Here is a 19,978-nt window from a genome sequence, read left to right as displayed (position 1 = left end):
CTCTGCCCCCTAGTGAACGTCTAATGATTAACTGTTTAAGCTCCTCAGTGATATAACACAAGGCATAATGCTAAATGATCATAATAATAGAATAGAGTATTTTTTTGTCAAATTATTCTACAAATTCATGTTAATATCTCTTTTTTTTATACACTTTATTACCTTTTTAATTTGTTTGCTGGACTACTGCTTGCTGAAGGGAATTACTAAATTAAATATTACTTACCCTAGTCTACGATATCTAATGCCCATCTGTTAATTTCCACACTGTCCTGATAGTCAAAAGGTCTGTGTGATAAGAGGGTTCACTGGAAGTGGAAAAAGGTAAAAGGTCTCGTGCCACATAAGATGAGATAAAACTCCGATAAGAAGTCGTTTTGATCCTCCCCTTTTCAGACATAGTAAAGATACTTATTCATACTCTGGATAGGGATTCACAGACCCTGCCAGATTTATTTATATACATTATAGTGTTGCTGAGATTAGATAGAGTTTGGCGGGTGTCAACTGAGATCATCTAAATGATGTCATGTCACACCTAAAATTTATGTTCTATCAAGTATAGTGTTTTCTTTATACCACCATATACACAGGTTCATCATGTTTATTTGAGTTTGAGTTGAGTCTGCAGAGATCCGAGATGCCATTGAAAATACATCACTGATCACCTTTATGTTATTACACATAGTGCAATAATACCCTCACCCTGACTCAGTGGTAAAAGTGGTATTTTCAGTGGTACTGACATTTTGTCTTCAAATATCAATACAAAATATAAATATTACAATCTAATAAAAAACTCTAAATAAGTCATATTCAGTTCCCACTGCTTTGTGGGTGGGCTGACATTTAGATACTGAAAGCCCTGTTTTATTAAAAGCTCAGGTTCAAGTTTAGTTAAACACGGTTGATGCAAACCAACACCCTGTTTAAACAAAGATACAAGTAGAACAGGATGCAACTAATCTGTAAAAAAAAAAAAAAAAAGAAAAGAAAAAAAAAGTACACATAATGGGTAGTTTTATTTTGTGTAGCACAGTATAAATAGCATGTAGCACAAAACCCTTTTTCAAACAGCATCAGTGTATTATGTAACACACTCCAGCAACATTGTGCAATAGGAGGCGTTGTATTATAAACAGTGAAAAAAGGAGTTCCTGTAGTGAAAGTCCATGTTCTGTTGAGAACATTTGATTCAGCCAGTCAGATGCAGCTGTGAGTTTTGCCTTGAGAGAGTATGAGCTTTAAACAGCCACATCAGCAATAAGATAGATGAGGTGATAAGGCATTGTATGGTTTAAAAGGAGTGGCACAGACTTTGGGTAAGGCACTCCCTTCTGCTGAGTCTTCAGTCCACCTCACAGTCCACATCACAGCCATCATGACCTTCAACGGCGCCTGGAAAATCGATCGCAATGAGAACTATGAGAAATTCATGGAACAAATGGGTGAGTGATCACTGATAGAAATGCGTCAGACTGTTATTAAATGCCCTTTTTCTGAGGTGATATTACTGTGTCTTCTTTTAGGATTACTGTAATGTAATCCCATTACACAGAGTGATTAAATTTTGTGTTTTAGTTGATCAAATTTAGGTATGGTAGGATAAGTAATAACAAAGTGGCCCGACTAAGATCAGAAATGGAAATAGTGCCTGGCCTATTTTACAAACAAACAGAACACACAAACAAAGGCGTTAACTCTGTGTTTGCAAGAGAAGCAATTAAACCCTGACATACTTGCCCTTCAGCATCTTAAACATGTTTTTTGTGTCTCTGACAGGAATCAACATGGTGAAGAGGAAACTGGCTGCACATGACAACCTCAAAATTACCTTGGAACAAACTGGAGACAAGTTTCATGTCAAGGAGAGCAGCAACTTCCGCACCCTGGAACTAGACTTCACTCTGGGTGTCACCTTTGAATACAGCCTCGCAGATGGAACTGAACTTTCAGTAAGTAGACCTGACCTCACATGACTTCAGCATCAGAGAAGGAATGACCCATGTTGTTGTCAAAACACCCACCCACATTATACCTGGGTATAGTCTGGATGGGGGTATATTTTGGCCTGTGATGTCAGTTGTAGTAATTTGGTCCAATACTTAAATGAATTGGTTATTGCAGAGATTTGGATATTTGAGCTGCTAAAAAAAAACAAAAAAAACAACTCATCATCCATACCTTTATTGTGGTTACTGGTTGTGATTTCACCTTATTAGCACTAACATGCTCAGCCATAAAACCGGTCAGCCCACATAAGCTGCACGTTATAAACACTTACCGATTACTGATTTCTTCTGTAGGGCTCCTGGGTTATGGAGGGAGACATGCTGAAGGGAGTTTTCACCAGGAAGGACAATGGAAAGCAACTCTCAACAACCAGAATTGTCCAAGGGGATGAACTGATACAGGTGGGGTGAATTTATATCTATGCAAATGAATCATCTCACATGCTATTCTTATTGAAAAGCAGATGGAATGTCACAAAGATGAGGTTCATTTGGACATTTGATATTTATACATCAGAGTAACTACATCTAACTTTTCCCAACAGACCTACAACTATGAAGGCGTGGACGCAAAGAGGATTTTCAAGAGAGCTTAAAGAAAACTGGTCAACCGTTCCCAAAACAATGACGTGACAGAATTACATACAGTATTGTGTTGAAATGTCCACTCCTTATGCCAACATGGGAGTATTGTAGAGATACCTTTACAATGTGCTCTCTACCTGTACAGTATACTGAACTATTTTCAATTGCACTGGGTTTTGATACTTGTAGTAATAAAGTCAGAACTGTCTGTTTCCATGTGTCTTCTTCCTGCGTTCATACACTAATTCTATAGACAACAATAAGAAACACAGTTACAACTTAAATTAGTGATACAGTAATTTAATCTTTATTTAACAATAAATAAAAATAAATATATATTATCTACAAAAATATAAGGTGTTGACAGATTTTGCATGTTTCTTTAAATTGGTCTGTACTTACACAAGTCATGAAGCATTCACTGAAGCACCAACAACTTTATTATGTAGTAATATCAGGCCAAATCTTAACCACACACGGAGGTTTGACAAAAGGATTCAGTGATGACTGACTCTACACATCGGGCCACTTCAGCATGTACCTTATCCAATAAAACCAGTAACATAGATATGGACGTTCGTGTGTTGATGCAATACAGCGTAACTGGATTCTGTGCCTGCAGATTCAGCACACGATACGTAAAGAAATATAAAAGATATAAATTAATGCATTGCCAACTGTGACTTTATGGGACATGGGACAAATCAGGCCTCTAGAGTATATAAAGCTTTAACTGAAAACTATTAATAGTGGGTGTAAAAGGGAAAATTATTCCCTTTCAAGCAGTCACACACATACAGTAACCAGAGTTTAGCAGTGGGAAAAAATCAAACTAGAAATTAAGGCTCTTTCAAAGTAGGAATCGATAATCAAACAGTAAGTTCACAAACACAAAATGTTTCAGTTTTTGCCCTTATTCTGCAAAAGATGAAATCAATAATGAAATAATTTTTCCACTAATATTACGCGCCGCTGTGCATACCCTGATTAAAATATTCCTTCAAATGCCTTCTGGAAAAGGCTCAGCTTTTTGATATTGGCTCATATCCAAATAACTGCACATATCCTTTGTTATAATGTTCAACAGTAGGTGTGTTTTTTTTTTTTTTTTTTTTTTTTTTTTTTTTTTACTTCTGAGGAGAATTATGCTCTTTTTTTTTTTTCAAAGCATGCATCTGCACCAGCAAAGGGTCTTTGTCTCTACCCTCTGTTTACTGTAAAACAGGAGGCTACATGTTGTAACCTGTGATAAAACCTTCCAGTGCATCCAATGCATATGTTCTCAGTGTACTGTATACACGAACAAAGCATCATCATGAAAGGAGAATAAAACATGAATATCCCACATCTTTGTTAGAAAATGCTTGTTTGGGAAAAAGGCCTAATTCAGGACATCCAAATAGAATATGCTCTTTATATAAAACCTCTCAAATTCAGAACACTGTAAGAATAAAAGTGTAATATTAATGTGCATTTTACATTTTATTCAAGTGAAATTTGAAGATTGAAAACACTTGGATGTGTCTCTTCTTGCTGCTTTGTTCCTATTGGATGAGCATCCACTTTGATGGTTGTTTCCCATTCTGAAAGAGCCTTCAGGAACATACTGGACTGTAAAATCTCTCCCACAGGCTATAACACACAAGCACATACACAACTGACGGTGCCCACAGAGGAGTGTCACCAGATATGTCACTGTTAGCATTGCATATTCATATGTTTTGCATACATCTGCTCCATCTTTCCACATTCACCTCTTTTAATCTCAACCCTTGCAGTTTCACTCACAAATACGTCTCTCCAAAAAACACCAAGGCACTCTTGATACTACTGAAGTTCAGAAATATACCGCACCATGTGTCAGATCAGTAGAAAAGAAGTAGTACAGACAACAGAAATAAATAACAGGAAAAACACAGTAAACAAATTAAATAAGTAGCCACATAAGAAACCACATAAACTCTTTGTAGGTGAGGCAACATTAACATAATCTGGTTAATCTGACTGAGATTTCTATAATTCAATTAGACTTACTTATTCTGTCAATATACAAAATTGGAATTAACAATAAAAACACAATTATTATTTACAAATACTACAGCACAATCAACTTTTTAAAGGCATCCTTAAGTTGTGTGACATTGTGTTGTTCAGTGTGTCAGATCAATGACTACTGCCACCATGGTTTCTGCCATTTTCCCCTTTAAATTAAACTTTTTGCAGGTAAGGGTTTACACAATAAAATACCAAATCCTTCCTTCGGTGCAAGAATAAAAACACAACAGACACAAAGACGGCAAATTTAGTGACTCAACATAGGCAGAATATTGAGAAAGACAAGGTAGACAAAGCTTATTAAGGACAGAATGAATATACAAATGAAAACGCATGAAATAATGCATTGAAAATGGCTACATGTTTTAGAAAGCACTTGGCAATGCTTTTCATAATAGTGGCCACAAAAGTAAATTTCTGCTAGGCCTTTAAAAATGTACTTCACAATTATATGTCGTCTTCGAAATGCTAGATATAAGGTTTCAACGTGATAAAACTTGCCTTTAAAGAAAGCATAAAGTAAGATTGAATCAATGCATAGTATGTTTTGGATGGTCAGTCAGTTTTTAACATATGTTTGCATTATACTTTTTACAATTAATGCATAAGAAAAATGTCAAATAACTGTTGTTACAAATATAATGATAGAATTCGACTATAATCAAATAAAACCCAATAAAATATGTTTGTTTGACTCACAGTCCAATATGTTCATGCTCATGCTAGTAGGACTTTTTAAAGGCCACATGCAGGTTTCAGACCATTATTCTAATAAACAATACTTGTGTTGTGTTGTATGGTCAACAATAGGCATATTAAATATATTGGCATATTTATGGGAATACCTGCAAAAACAGACCTGCTGAAATCTGCCTACATTAAGAGGAAGACAGAAAATGCAATTTGACATCACTTGGAGCTATAAAAAGGAGTCGGTACAACTTGAGGGAGAATACACAAGGTTTTCAGATTGTACATAGTAATGTCCTGAATGAACTGAGAGCTGTTCCGGCTGCAGAACGTCAACAGACAGTATGATTTGTCCACTCTATGCAAAATCATTTCAGTTGCCTTTTGAGAAATTGAGTCTCCAATAAGCATTTCCATTAAATATGCATCAATGATTAAAGGAAAATTAACATCTGTTATAATGAAGTAACAATAACCTTTGTGACAAGATCAGTGCAGCCAATGACGCTGAACAGAACGGGACGGCCCTCAGTCATTCATTAACAGGAAAATGTTGTGAAAGTACTGATAAATGATAATGGTTGACACAAATGAACAGAATATACTACTGCAATATCTGTTTTCTGCTGACCTCAAGCCCTCGATGTGGATAAAGTTAGGAAGCTGCCTAAAGGTGAATGAAAAATGTCCAATCTTATATATATTAACCCTCCATTAGCAGAGATAAATAAATAAATGAATAAGCCCCTACCAACAAACTGAAATTCACCAGAACTCATTCCATTGTCTGAACTCTGCACTATATATTCACTTGGCTCAGCTTCATCATTTATGCCACATTGAATATTCTGGTCTGGTTTTCTATGAAATATGCAGAAATATTGCACAAATGAAACCACAGGGTGATTAAAAGTGAATAATGCAGATTCAAAAAACACTGTGCAAAATGAAAACAGTGCCTATTTTGGTTAAATCAAACTCCCGCTGCAGTACTGTTGGACAATGGAAGACAGTATAGGCTGTACTCGACGACCTATCGAACAATACTTCAAAACACTGGAGGTTATGTGACAATACTTGTGTGACAAGGTTGCATAAATATATTCCACTGAATTTGGAGCTGTCAGGCTTCAAAACGTTATCATTCTGTAAACTCTTTGGCATCCAGTTATTACTCTACTGACCTCTGTCCATCTATGTAAACAAAGCTTATCAGTTAACACTCATAAAAAACCACGTTCATCCAGTCCTTTGGCTGACACTGGGTTCCATTTTGCTGTGGGTTTATTGCTATTATGGCCTGTCAAGAAAAAAAGAAAAGAAATAATCTTTTTAAAAAATATTTTTTTATGCAGGCTCCAAAGTTGCTAAAAAGTTACATTGCAGACCATGATGCTGCATTGCTCCCAGTTTCGTTCCAATTCCTCGATTTCCAACTCTCCTGTTTTATAAGCTGTTTCTAAAATGTAGTGTATAAACTGTAGATTTTGAAGGCTTCACATTTGTGGATATGGCAAAATTGGAAAAAAAAAAAAAAATCCTCAACTTTACAAAAAAAAACTAAAAAAAAAAGATTGTTTGCTTGATTCGTTGGTCTTTCCTGTCATCACACAAAGATGGAAAATGTAGAATTCTTTGCTGCTTCTCTGTTTAACACACTCATATGTAATAAAGCCTCTAGCACCATCTTCTGATGACACCGTGTAGGTTGGTTTATTCACTCCAAACTGGTTGATGATTTTGAGTTGGGTTTTTTCAACTTTTCAAAAGTTTGCTTCAAATTTACTTCACATTTCATATAAATAAATCCACTGTCTTCCTCTTCATGATTAGCTATAAAAAATAGAAAATGGGTGAAAAAAAAAAAGAAAAATCTTTCAATACATAACAATTTGCACATACTTGTGAGCTAATATGAAGTTTGTGTTGGAGTCTGTCTTTTATTAATGTTATGTGGACTCCACTTCTAAACTATCTTAGAAGAGGAGAGATGCGAGATGAAAGATGTGGAATGAGCTTGAAAGACCTACATAGAAATCAAGTTCAATAAACCACCCCAAAACAAAACAGAGTCCAAAACAAACTTCATGTAACCACACAAGCACACACAAATCTTACCTAATGAATCTTTAATGGAGCTATTTTTATTGGAGCTATTACTGTTTATGGTGAAAAACCGACAAATATGGTAAAAATAACTTTCATTCTGTTCATTCTTTGAAGCAGGCGTTATGTCGTTGTTGTTTTTTCAGTACTGGGGGCAGTGCAGCACAATGCAGACGCAAAACTGAATTATTTACCACCCTTACAGAGTTGACATGGTTAATGCATTAACAAAGCAGTCACCTATTTACACAACTGGCATAACAACATTAGCATTTTTTGAGAATTTTTTTTAATAGTATGCAACAATCAGTTTTTAGCACATCAGTAATTCTTTCCGGTGTAAAAATATTCAACTTTAACCTAAGGTCTGAAAGCAAACGACAAGAGACTTACTTGTATCAGGTCTGGCTTTTGGCACCTCTTGTAAGTGTGTGTCTGTAGGGAGTGCATGAGTGGTATCTCTTCGCTCATTCGCAACAACTGTCCGTGGCACTGTGGCAGAGAGGACAAGAGGCCTTTGGTTGTGGTACTTCAGACGATATGTTTCTGTCATACAGTTGTCCACATTGAAGTACGTGGTCAGAGAAACCTCTTGAGCCGGCACCGCCTGTTCCACTCTGCATCCAGTTAGTCTCTCTTCACTCTCACATGACGATGGGGTACTCCTCTCCGGATCCGAGCCTGATTTGGAGCTTGCATCTGAGAATGTTCTGAGGCCTGAAATGTCAGGCTTCCTATGAGGACTAACGTAAGATGACGCCGAAAGACGCGGGCTTGATGGGAAGGGTTCTTGAAGCATCCTCGGACGAAACGTGGTGTGACTCGTTTCACCCTGGTGAGGAGAACCGCGCTGGGCGGGTCGGAGGTGAGGCGACCCTGTTGTGCCAAGCTGACGCTGATTGTTCAGTTGAAGAGGTTCTGCAGTCACATTGCTCGGAGGATGGTACGGGAGGGTTCTATGAGGACACTGGGAATCAGAAGTGACAGGCTCGCTGTTGCCGGAGCGGTAAGTGCCGTCTCTGTCCTCGGGCTCAGAGAGAGCGAGATCATCGGAGCTGTTCCATTCTGAGCTGCTGGTTTTGGCAATGTGCCTCAGGACTGTACTTTCTCCAGTGTGCCCTCTACAGTTTGACAGCTCCTGCTGCTCACTCTGCCTGTTATCTGAACCAGTGGAGTCCCTCTCTGAAGACGCTGCTTTTCTGGAGGTGCTAGACGTGTACTTAGATTTTCGTCTACAAAGAGGAGACACAATTTATTATATACAAAAAAATAATAACAAATGTTTTAATATGATAGCAGCCAACACACAAACAAAGTGCCTTTCTAATTTATGTGCTGGTGTTATTGTAGGTTCATTTGTTTAGAGTTTTCATACCTCAAACTTGGACTGCACTTTAGATGGGAATGAGAAACTTGGTCATGGTTCTTTCCCTGAGGTTTGGGTTGATGTTTACCTGTAAAATATTAAACAAGACAGACAAATTTTAAATGAAAAGAACATTTTTATCCAGCTGCAGCTCATTCATAATGCTCAGGGTAGAGTTTCAACCAGGACAACCAGGAGAATTGAGCACATTACTCTGGTTAAGTCTCAACACCAGCTTCAAGGTAGTTCCACAATATAATTTAAAGTCCTTCTACGAGTCTATAAATCACTAAATGGTTTTAGAATACATGTGTGACAAGTTTAAAGATTACAAACTTATCTATTGACCCCAGAGTTTACACTAAACATGGTTTAATTAACTGTTATGCTAAAACTGGAACAATCTGCCTGTAGAGCACATAATGCACTTACTTTTAATTTTAATTTCAGTATTTCTATCTTTTGGTATTTAAGCATTTTCTTCCTGATGACATCCTTTTACTTCTGTCAACCACAGTCAATTTGTGTACGAAATGCACTACTAAAATAAACTCATAAACTCGCCTTTCCTTACCTTTTCCTAAACAGTAGTTATAACTATAAGAAGTACTTGTTTTACAGTCTGCCTTCGAACAGTTTTGCACTATTCTGACAAATTAGGTACAATAAAAGGTTCTGTTATAGATATTTATAGATATTCTCTGACCTAACTTTTTTTTAGAATAAAGTATGGGTAGCTTGTGCAGTATAAATAGCAATACTACTTATAAAAACTGTAGGAAAACAGACCACAAGACACAAGATTTGAGCACAGGCTAAACACATGACAAAGACATTTACCATAAGGATGTCTAGAAAAATAGAAGATAACAAAAAAAAAAAGAAAAAAGGTTTACATGCGTCATAAGATTAACGAGTTTTACTTCTATCTTTCAGGATCCCAAAACCAAGTCAGACTTCTTATAAATCGCTAATTTCTGACCTCTTCATCAGATTTATTTTTCTTAGAATTTCAAGATTAATATCACAGATCAAATACTTCTTTCTCATAATCTCCGCTAATCTTCATCTAGGCACGAACACGCAAAACAAACAGAGGAAAGAGACTGTGAAGCTGTTGTCATCTCAGTACACAAGGTGGCAGCAGCAGAGTGTTAATCTCTAGACATTTTCACAGCTGGATGAAGCGGTCGGTGTGCTCGCTCTGTACACCAGTGCAGAGAGAGGAAGCATGGTGCTGAATTCCTTCCCTTTAAAAATAGATGTGTTATTTTTTTCTTCGCTGTTGCCCTGGAGAGGTCCATGCAAGGATAAAAGCTTTAGCTGTTGGTTGGAAACACTGGCTCTGGATGCACAGAGACTCGATAAAGTATCAAGTGAGGCACATTCAAAGTACAGCATGAAACAGAAAGATATTAATGACAATGCCAGTAGCCATGTCCAGCTGTGCTATCTGAATGAGCTTTGTAGGATTATCATCAGATTAATGCCTGTGCAGGGTTGACAGGGTGAGGAGGTTAAAAGAAGCCAGTCCAAGCTTAGAAATGAACCAAGAAATTAATCAAACAGTAAATGAAAAAGAAACACTGTCATCTCTTACATTTTTAAGGTAATGGTTTGACAGTGTTAAAACACATTGACGCAACATTGCAAAACAACACCTGAGTGTATACTAAGGCTGGGCAATGTATCCAATTCACTTTTGGAGAGTTGCAAAAAATGTCTGAATCGCAAAAGTGAGAAACCTTTCTTGCACAATAAAAATGCAACCTGTTTGCTTCTTATAATAAGAGTAACTGTCAATGTGTTTCTCCAGTTACATATAGTATATAGCGTTAGTCAAGTAAGAGTATTTTTGAATCATGTTTTGTCTTCAGTTCTTTTAGCCACAAAAACAATTAATTAAAATCAGAAATGGTCAACTGAAAAGACTGTGATTGAACTTTTTTTAGTCAGTATATACTTTATTCTAAAAGGAGTTGCACTTAAACTATACTTACGACTTGGCTGATCAAACATAAATGTAAATAACATGTATCATGATTAACTGAACAGAACCAAAAACTAAACACGGCAAAATGCGTGTGATACTTTAGCTAATGTCTGTAACTTCTTAACACATACTCACCACAAAAATTTTTTTATATCACTATAATAATGTCTGAAATTATCTTTTGCACATTTGCTTCAGTAAAACATTCATGACCAACGTACTGATTGTAACAGAGTTCAGAGAACACGTCTAACATCATCCACCTATCTCAGAACAGGATCTCAACTTCATTCAGGCTTAAAGTCCCTCATAATGATTTTACACTGACAGAAAAACATTCAACAACATTTCAACTGACTGTAGAGAATTACTACAAACACCCGCTTGTTCTCAACATTAATGCTTCAAACAAACCACGATGCAATGCACAATGGCACCTTTTCTTCTGAAACCTTTGCTATTTTGTCGTTGTTTGTTGTATTGTAGTGCTTTTAATGTAATTTTTGCTTATTGCATGAATCTATCGGCCTATTAGCCATGACATTGATAAAAGATAAAACTTATTTTTATCACCTCCAATGAAACTGCTGCAACAGATTAAATTCATTTCAGAGGTTATAACAGACATTGGCTTCTATATCACCACAGACATTTATTAAGTTAATTAAGTAGCAATATGGACATTAAACAAATATTATTTTCAGCAACCCTGGCTGTTCTATATGCTGAATTTTTAATAACAATGACAGAGGGAGAGGAGACAGATGTCTTTTGGCACTAATTTTGTACCTACTGTAGTGTTGTACACTAAGGATGCAACGGTACAGGTTCTCCACGGTTCGGTACGTGTTGCGGTTTTTGAGTCACGGTTCATGGGTCGGTATGGTTTGGACGCAGAGCCCGGCTGTACACCGAAACATAACTGGGAGATGATGTAGAGCCTTAAGGATAATTCATGTTCCTTTACATATGTAATTAGGTTTGTGAGTTTCTAACATTGTCATGCGTCACTGCCCTCATACTTCCAAGCCTGCTGTATGTTGGAATGAGTTTCTTAATCAATCCACCAGAGGGCGCAACTCTTAATTACCATACCGGCCGAATCCCATGAAGAAGAGTAAAGTTTTTAAAGAAGAAGAAAGTCAATAACAACAAACATGGCGACAACAGAGGAGGCTTTACTAATGTGGACACTCATGTTAATATTTAGAAGGGTAGTTGGAAGTAGAAGGGCTGTGCTCCACTGGAGCTGGGGTCCGCCTCTTCCGGCTTGCACTGCGTCCAGTTGGTGCCAGGGTCCGCCGTGTGGCTGGGGCCGGGACTCACAGTGTCCGGCTAGGGCTTCGCGTCCGGCTCCAACCAATGACAGCAGAATTCCGTAAGTCAGTCGTCTGGCTAAGCTCTAATATAAACGCGAGTTGTCCAGAAATGTAATTTGAAAATGACAAATGAGCTGTGTCGCAGTTCATGCTCGTACCGATCCATGAGGGGCATACTGAATGGTACGATGGTACACCGTGTACCGTTGCACCCCTATAGATGGAATGCACATACGTCACTTCCCCCCTGGGCCACGCCCCTCTAAGTCAGACTGAGTGGCAAAAACAAACCGGCTCAACATGGTGGAGCACAGCAGTAACTACAGCAAGACCGGGAAAAATGTGGAATATAACATGAAATTAAAGACAATTGGATTCGACATGGATCCATACAACCTACCAAACAACAAGTCGTCTACGAACATTGATATGTGGCTGGAAATCACCTATCCTGACATTTATATGAACCTGATTTCAACGCCAGGAAAATACCCAATGCAAAGGCTGAAAGCATACAAAAGACAGAGTTGTTGACATCCTCGTCATCGTTAATTAGAGGATTACAGCTGGTGATTGCTTTCAGTTCAACATACTATTGTTTTTGAGGTTTTATGTCAGTGCAGACGTATTTTCTTGGCGGTGATTGCCAAGGTAAAGGCCCAGCAGTAGTGCTCACAGTTCACGACTGATTTACTGGAGTTGAACCCTTAGTATTGACCCAAGTGAGTGGATGATCTACTGGTACTGTGGGTATTTAAGTAGAGTTTACATCAAATGCTTGATACAACACAGCTACAACAGCTTTGTGCTAGAGTACCCCCTTATTTGGAAAACTAGGTTAGCCTCAGTTTAAGCTAGTTTACAAATCATGTAGAGCACAAGGTTCAGAATCTCACAACTGAAGACAAAAACATTTCAGTTATGAAATATAGAACTAAATGACAGATGCTAACATTAAGAGCTTTACTAAGAAGTAATGTTAGCCAAAATGATATGTAATTTAAGGTATGACTTTATGCAAGAACATAGCATAAATTAACGTTACCTGACACGAAATGGCAACCACAAATCCAGGTTTCATTGTCTGGATTCCAGTAATTTCTATGAATTGCATCTGCTTCTTCTGTCTTTGGCTTTAGGTCGCTGCTAAAACGATAGCTCCGAGTGCTTTTTAAACCTATTTGTGCAATCAGTGGCACAACAGCTCTTCCCCATTTTTTAGATTGTTCTAAAGTTTTCACAGTATTCAAGCTAAAGCCACTACTCATCTCCCTCTTTCTGCCACTCAATGGACGGAACCGCGGCGACTTCCGCTAGCGGTGACGTCACGTGCATACCCTCTATTCCGTAAGTCAGTCGTCTGGCAAAGCTCTAATATAAACGCAAGTTGTCCAGAACTGTAATTTGAAAATGACAAATGAAATGTGTCGCGGTTCATGCTCGTACCGATCCATGATGGGCATACCGAACGGTACGACGGTACACCGTGTACCGTTGCACCCCTATTGTACACTGTTAAAGTTACAGATGAGATGCACCAAAGAACTTATGCAAGTTCAGACTGCAAGCAAATGTGTCCCAAATCAGATTTTTTTTGCCCATATGTGACCTGTATCTGATCTGTTAAAGACAGTTTGAACAGCAAAAATCCATGTCCGACCTTTACATTACTGAAATGCGACAAACAATTCATGATTCTGCATCCTAGAAGTGCCACTTCTGTAAACACAGTGCATGCCTGCGGGGTCATGTATTACGTCAGGACCTCTTTTGCGCATGCGGGTCACTTCAGGATCGCATCCAGTTCATACTCAAAACTGATAGAAGTTGCATTTAATGTGTAACACAGTGTTTTTAAACCTTGGGGTCGGGACCCCACGTGGGGTCGCCTGGAATTCAAATGGGGTCGTCTGAAATTTCTAGTAATTGATAAAAATGTAAAAAACAAAAACAAAAAAAACCTTACTAATAACTTACTAATAAAAATATATGGTGAGCTGAGAGAGACAATCCCATGGACATGACCAGCTGTGAAGCTGAAACTGAAGCACTGTGGTTCTGTTCATCTTTCAAATGTTCATTGTGGTCGGTTTCAGATGCTGCAGCTCTTTCATAATTCATGGTTTGAGTTCTTGTTTGTTCAGTATTAATTGTCAGCCTTGTAAATCCAAGCTGGACTGATTGTACATATCCTGACCAAGGAAAATAAAATTCTCACTTTGTGCAGTAATCTACACCTGGCTTTTCTGCCTCCGTCCATAATAATATACATTATATAGACTAAATGTCATCTAAAATTAACATTTATTTGCAACATAGTATAGCAAACTATTACATGATCAAAAACAAATTAATTTTAGCAAAAAAAAAAAGTATCTGTTTTGAATGTCTGGGGTTGCCAGAAATTTGTGATGTTAAAATGGGGTCACAAGCCAAAAAAGTTTGAGAACCACTGGTGTAATATAAACGAACACACAAAAAAATTGGATTTCACCAAAAAAATCAAAATTCTGCATTAAGACCTGCTGTCTGAACATAGCCTTATTTACTCGAATCCTAACACAAAACATCTATTTCTTAATCAGTTAATTTCAGCTGGTATCATAGGTATAGCCAACCAAGGTCACCACTATCTTACTGAATTATCCACTATCAACAAACAACCAACTACCAGCCCTAAACAGATTCTAACATGCACTTCACACAAGTACATACAAATGTGCCACAGTGCATCTTCAACTTACCATTGTGTGAGGGTGAAGACATATTTGACTTTGCATCTCCTCCTTTTGGGTGCAGCTGACTGGAAAATAACATTTATAGAAAAAACATTATTTGATGCAAGCAGTATATGTAAACAAGACATACAAATACACTTCTACTTTCTGTGAGACAGAATAAGCATCAGGAGTTTTTGGATCTAATATAAATGAAGGGACATTGTTGATCATAGCACATTGGATATTGCCAAAACGCATGATCTAGTGCTGGTTTTCAAGCAATTTTGATTTATTTTTACATAAAGTAATAAAAACAGATGTCTGGGTATCTTTAAACAGTGCAACTTTATTCATCTTCAGTGAATTGAAACTTTGCAATGCATATGAATTTGAATGAATGACAATTTGTTGGATGTTGACGTTAAACTCATTGATTTAGTATCATTTCACATCTGATATATGAGCAAATAAATAAATTAGTTGTACTCCACAAAAGCCAGCCATCTAGCTGGTCAGTAAGTTTCAGCTGCTATGATGAATGTAGGCAGCCAAGATCATGGTCAGTTAAGCTATCGTTATCTAACTTGACCTTGACAGGCACAGATGTTAACGACAAGTTTCGCAACATGAGGATTGTCTTTAACTGCGAGGCCAGAAAACCAAAACGCACACAGTGATCTTGAGTTACTTGGAATCAGTCTAGCTGGGTAATTTGAGTATAATAAACTGTAAGCTGTGTTGCCTGACACTGCAACTATCTGCAGTGTGTAACAGCAGGTTTTACAGCTTTTACCCAGTAAACAGTCTGCATTCAAAGTACATATGTTTTACCTTTTCAACTGTGCCTCTGGTGTTGATCTCTGGTCTTTCACAACAAACCCGTCAACACCAGGGGAGTCTGGATTGGTGGAGCCACTGCTGAGTCTATCGCTGCTCTCGTAGCCAGATTCTGTCCTTTGGATGGTCCAGGTATCACTACGCAGCAGCGTCTTAGGGCCACCCTTAAGCCTGCTGCCCTTCTGCTGGTTGGCCCTGCTCTCTGAATCTACAGAACTGTGGCTCTCAGTCTCAAGTCGCTGCTCGTCCTCATAAATAGTCATCAAACACTTTTGCTTTCGATCTTCCCTGTTCCGTACGTATTCCCGCTCACGCTCTCTACTTTGTTCACCGTGCACCCTTTCCTGGGATGAAGGTTTACTGCGGTGTGGGCTGTCATGCTGCTGCTGACGACGCTGTTCCAGTTCATTCAGCACCGTGTCCACATTTAAAACCTCACGGATGGGTCTCCAAGTGGACTTGACTTTATTGCGGTTTCCTCCACTTCCACCTTTTTCCCAGTGCTCTTGGCAGCTATCCTGATCATGGCGACTCGGTGAAGTGCTGGTTTTTCGGCCGTGCCCGCCACCCTGTGACTGTCCACGAGGCTCCTGGGACGCTCGGCTTGAATGGTTTGATGACTTCTCAGAGCGTGGAAAGCTTTTTGACTTTTGATCAACAGGAGGCCTTGTTCCATTCTCTGGGGGAGATGAAGATCTTGCATAAGCCATCTCTAAAGAAAGGGGACATGGATCATTTGTGGAGCTACTTATTTGTACATGCTCCGGTTTTTACAATATTTTGCTGTGATTAATCTTTAGTTTTGCCGCTCAGTTATCAGTGCTTCCTTAATAACTATAAACCAGATGCGGTGCCTACCTTTATGTTGTGATGGATCAGTTTTTCGATGCCCTCTGTCCTTTTTTGATATTTCACTTGGCTTCTGCAAACTTTCCATGAAGGATTCTTGGAACTTATTTGGGCTTCCAAGGGGATGTTTCACTGAAGAACAAAAGTATTAAAAGGTCAAATATATGATTGCTTTACAATGTGAAATGTTTCACTACATCCCTGAGAACCGACATTAGGCAAGCTGATTAAAATTATTAAATATCCAGTGAGCTAAGATACCAGTTACTCCACATCATCTAAGAAATGTAGTAAAATGAGCTACAATAACATTGTAAAAGTTAGTTCAGAACATCACAAGCTGGGTAATTTTTATACTCAATATTAAATCAGTGCTTGAGACCAATAATGTCTGATCTCTGCTATAATGTATGTAGACTCTATTCTAATTGTAGTGATTCTGATTTTTCATATTTTATATAGATAGTTAATGTATTGTACATCATTTAGCCATTAAATGCACTTGATTCTTTTATCCGCTTAATCGTTTTATACTTTGACGTAAACTACTGCTCATTACATTTTAATATTTTCCCCTAGAGATAAAAAAAAAAAAAACATACTATATCTAGGTCATGTTTTTCCTCTATAGCTGTATTCATATACTGTACATTTCAAGCAAATAATTTTTTCTATCCACCACCTTTTAGTGGTCGATATTTAAAGGAGATATGCATTACTACTGAACATTATTAAAAACAAATATTGTGATCTTTTTTAACTTTTCCTCTTCCCTTATTTCTTTCCTCTTTCCTCATGTATGCATTTTATTTAGTAATTCACATAATTTAGTATTTTACTATCCCAGTGCTGCCTGCAGGTAGACAATGACAACGTCTGTATCTGGTGGTTAGCGGTTGATAGGTCACTGCTGAATTATTGGTTGGTGATAACTGTAGCTTATTTGTGAATCACCTCAATGTAAATTGAGAGCATTTTCTTCTGGAATTTACACAGTAAACTTTATGAATGCGTATTTTCCTATGCTTTTTTTTTTTTTTTTTTTTTTTTAGTTAAACTTATTTCTCTTCTAGGTCACGTCAGGTTCCATCATATAAAGTCTATTTTCCTCTACTCTCTTGTTTTGAGTGTCAACAAGAATTAGTCCTAAATGTTAGTGTTTTGACTTTGTGTATATGACCATGTTGGAGGCATCACTTACTCATTCATGGTTTTACTTTACTTCACAAGCACGATGACTTGGAAAAATTAACTATTTTTAAGGCCACCATGCCACCTGGTCAATAGAAGAGATTAACAACTAAGAAGCTATTTGTTATAGAAAAGAAACGTTACCTAGAAATATAGTTAAAGTACTATGTCGCTACTTGTAGTGATGCTATTGTCTATATATATATATGAAAGCCCTCCATCTTATGCTAGGCTGAAAGATTTACCCTATTTATTGTGTATTGAAAATAATTTCTGCACACTGATCAAATTGCAAAAATAAAAACGTTCAGAAAAATACTTAGAGCACAGGCCTGTTCCCATTCTTTCACACTATACTTAACTATGAAATATTGTGATTAAAATCCTTCAGGAATCTAAATTGACTGTGTTTAATTGATCGTGAATTTATGTCCAAAATTTTCTTTAAGTGTATTTTTTTTCCATTAGATCCTTCATTATATCCTCCTGAGATTCAGTAAATAAAAGTGTTAACTTTTTTTACATTAAATAATTCCTTTGATTGGAAACAGGATGATGCATTAGTTTTTTCAGATCCATTTTTTTCATTTTTATTATAGAATGTCCTTTGCAGTGGACAGGGTTTTTTTTTTTTTATTTCTATTTTTTTAGGTAAAGCTGAGAAACTATTGAGCACCACAGAGGACAAAATGCATTGCTGGGTCTCAAGAGGATATAACACTTCATTCATTTATTTCTTGAAGCCAGCCTTTCCAGGCTACTGATGGGTGGAGGCAGCTTACATTTCTTTGTAAATTACTACATTTTGCTCAAAGTCCACATATTGTTAGTATGAATCAAATGAACATATATGTCTTATGTTTGCTATTTAACAGCAGAAGTAACAAAAGTAAGTATGTTCATGGAATTTGTTAATTTTATTATTGTTACTATTATCATTATTATTATTATTATTATTAGTAGTAGTAGTAGTAGTAGTAGTAGTATCATCATTAGCTATAATACTATTTGGCTGATTTTAAAGTTTTGCTACTTACAGCAAGTGAATCTACCACTATAAACTGTCAAAAAGCAGTGGTGCCATCACAAATATTAGTCCAGTTCTGCATGTAACCACGTATTTCTTTAAAAACACTTTCGTAGTGTACAGTAAAGGAATCGCTGATATGCTATTAAACATGTTTCTTAAATGCCACTAGTTACAGAAACAGGACTGAGAAAATGTTTTTTTTTCCTGATTTGTCTGAGATGGACCTTTACACCTTAGTAACAGATAATGATGTATGGTATTAGAGTCAGTGTTGAAAAAAGATTTTAAAGAACTGACAACTTTCCAATCAAAGCATGTCACTGGATCATTATTGTTGAAACCACAAAATTAATGTGAGAGACAGAGATAACGTCATCTGTTCAAATCTGTGAATAAATCAGCACCTTCACCTCACAGCTGCCACTGTTTTCCACTTCTACTGTTCTTTTAAGGATCACTGCTGACAGGAAATGTTTGATAAAAATAGATTATGATAAAAATAGCAGTCATTTTCTTTTGTGTTTTCTCAGATGAGTGCTGATCTTAAAGCATCAATGTAAAATCTGAAAGTTAAAATGAAGGAAGTAGTTTCTTAAGATGAAAAGAGTGAAGCTTAAAATAAAAATAGTACAGAAAAGGCAATGGATACATAGTGTGCTGTTGTTGCATGGCTGGATGTTACAGAAGTGATAAGTAAAAACAGTGAATAAGCTGTAAAATGATGGATTTACATCCACTGTACTCTGATAGTGTACTCTGTATAACTGACAGAACATATAAATAATTAATTATTTGTGTTAAATGATAAATGATAACACTAACATTGTTGGCTGAACACTTAACAGCCTTAGTGTTGGACAGTAAAACAGAATGAAGATGACCTACTGTCATGTCAATACCATACCAGTTTCCACAATAAGAGTCATATTTTATCCTCAAATAAAAAACATAAAACATTACTTACACTTATTTTCACAGAAATAAGAATCCAGTCCCATGCCAGTCATATTTACTGGACACGACACTTAACCAAAGCAAACCGTCAAAACAAGCAAGATGCCATTGCCAAAAAACCCAAAACAAAGCAGATAAATTAATGGAGGCAAACATGGGACATATCTAGAGGAGGAGCGCAAACTGTGGGGCAGGAACATGAGTGCGCTTGGCCACAGGAGCAGGGATTATGGAGGGAGGCGTGGGTGGTAATCTGCGTGCAACAGAGGCA

At 37.2% G+C, this 19,978-nt stretch overlaps 2 protein-coding genes across 3 annotated transcripts in view; one reads left to right on the top strand and one right to left on the bottom strand.

The window, feature by feature from the left end:
• Positions 1-1,060: 1,060 nt before the first annotated feature.
• On the top strand, positions 1,061-2,809 carry fabp2 (fatty acid binding protein 2, intestinal). Its single transcript, XM_030139810.1, has 4 exons — positions 1,061-1,448; positions 1,783-1,955; positions 2,307-2,414; positions 2,558-2,809. Exons 1-4 carry the CDS (start codon positions 1,382-1,384, stop codon positions 2,606-2,608), a joined length of 399 nt encoding a protein of 132 aa, XP_029995670.1. The 5' UTR covers positions 1,061-1,381; the 3' UTR covers positions 2,609-2,809.
• Positions 2,810-3,748: 939 nt separating this feature from the next.
• usp53b (ubiquitin specific peptidase 53b) overlaps positions 3,749-19,978 on the bottom strand; it is a 29,594-nt gene continuing 13,364 nt past the window's right edge. Inside the window, exons 12-17 of one of the 2 annotated variants that reach the window (XM_030139155.1) lie at positions 16,542-16,664; positions 15,678-16,395; positions 14,871-14,929; positions 8,824-8,902; positions 7,842-8,680; positions 3,749-6,642 (exon numbers count right to left, since the gene is read on the bottom strand). In XM_030139155.1, the coding sequence (XP_029995015.1) occupies positions 6,566-6,642; positions 7,842-8,680; positions 8,824-8,902; positions 14,871-14,929; positions 15,678-16,395; positions 16,542-16,664 (1,895 nt within the window). In that variant the 3' untranslated portion in view covers positions 3,749-6,565. The remainder of the gene's footprint in view (positions 6,643-7,841; positions 8,681-8,823; positions 8,903-14,870; positions 14,930-15,677; positions 16,396-16,541; positions 16,665-19,978) is intronic. The other variant, XM_030139164.1, reaches the window with a different exon arrangement.

Source organism: Sphaeramia orbicularis, chromosome 1 (genome assembly GCF_902148855.1).
Source record: "Sphaeramia orbicularis chromosome 1, fSphaOr1.1, whole genome shotgun sequence".
NCBI classification, from domain to species: domain Eukaryota; kingdom Metazoa; phylum Chordata; class Actinopteri; order Kurtiformes; family Apogonidae; genus Sphaeramia; species Sphaeramia orbicularis.
The sequence above is the reverse complement of the archived record's forward strand: the minus strand, read 5'-3'. Positions and strand labels throughout refer to the sequence as shown.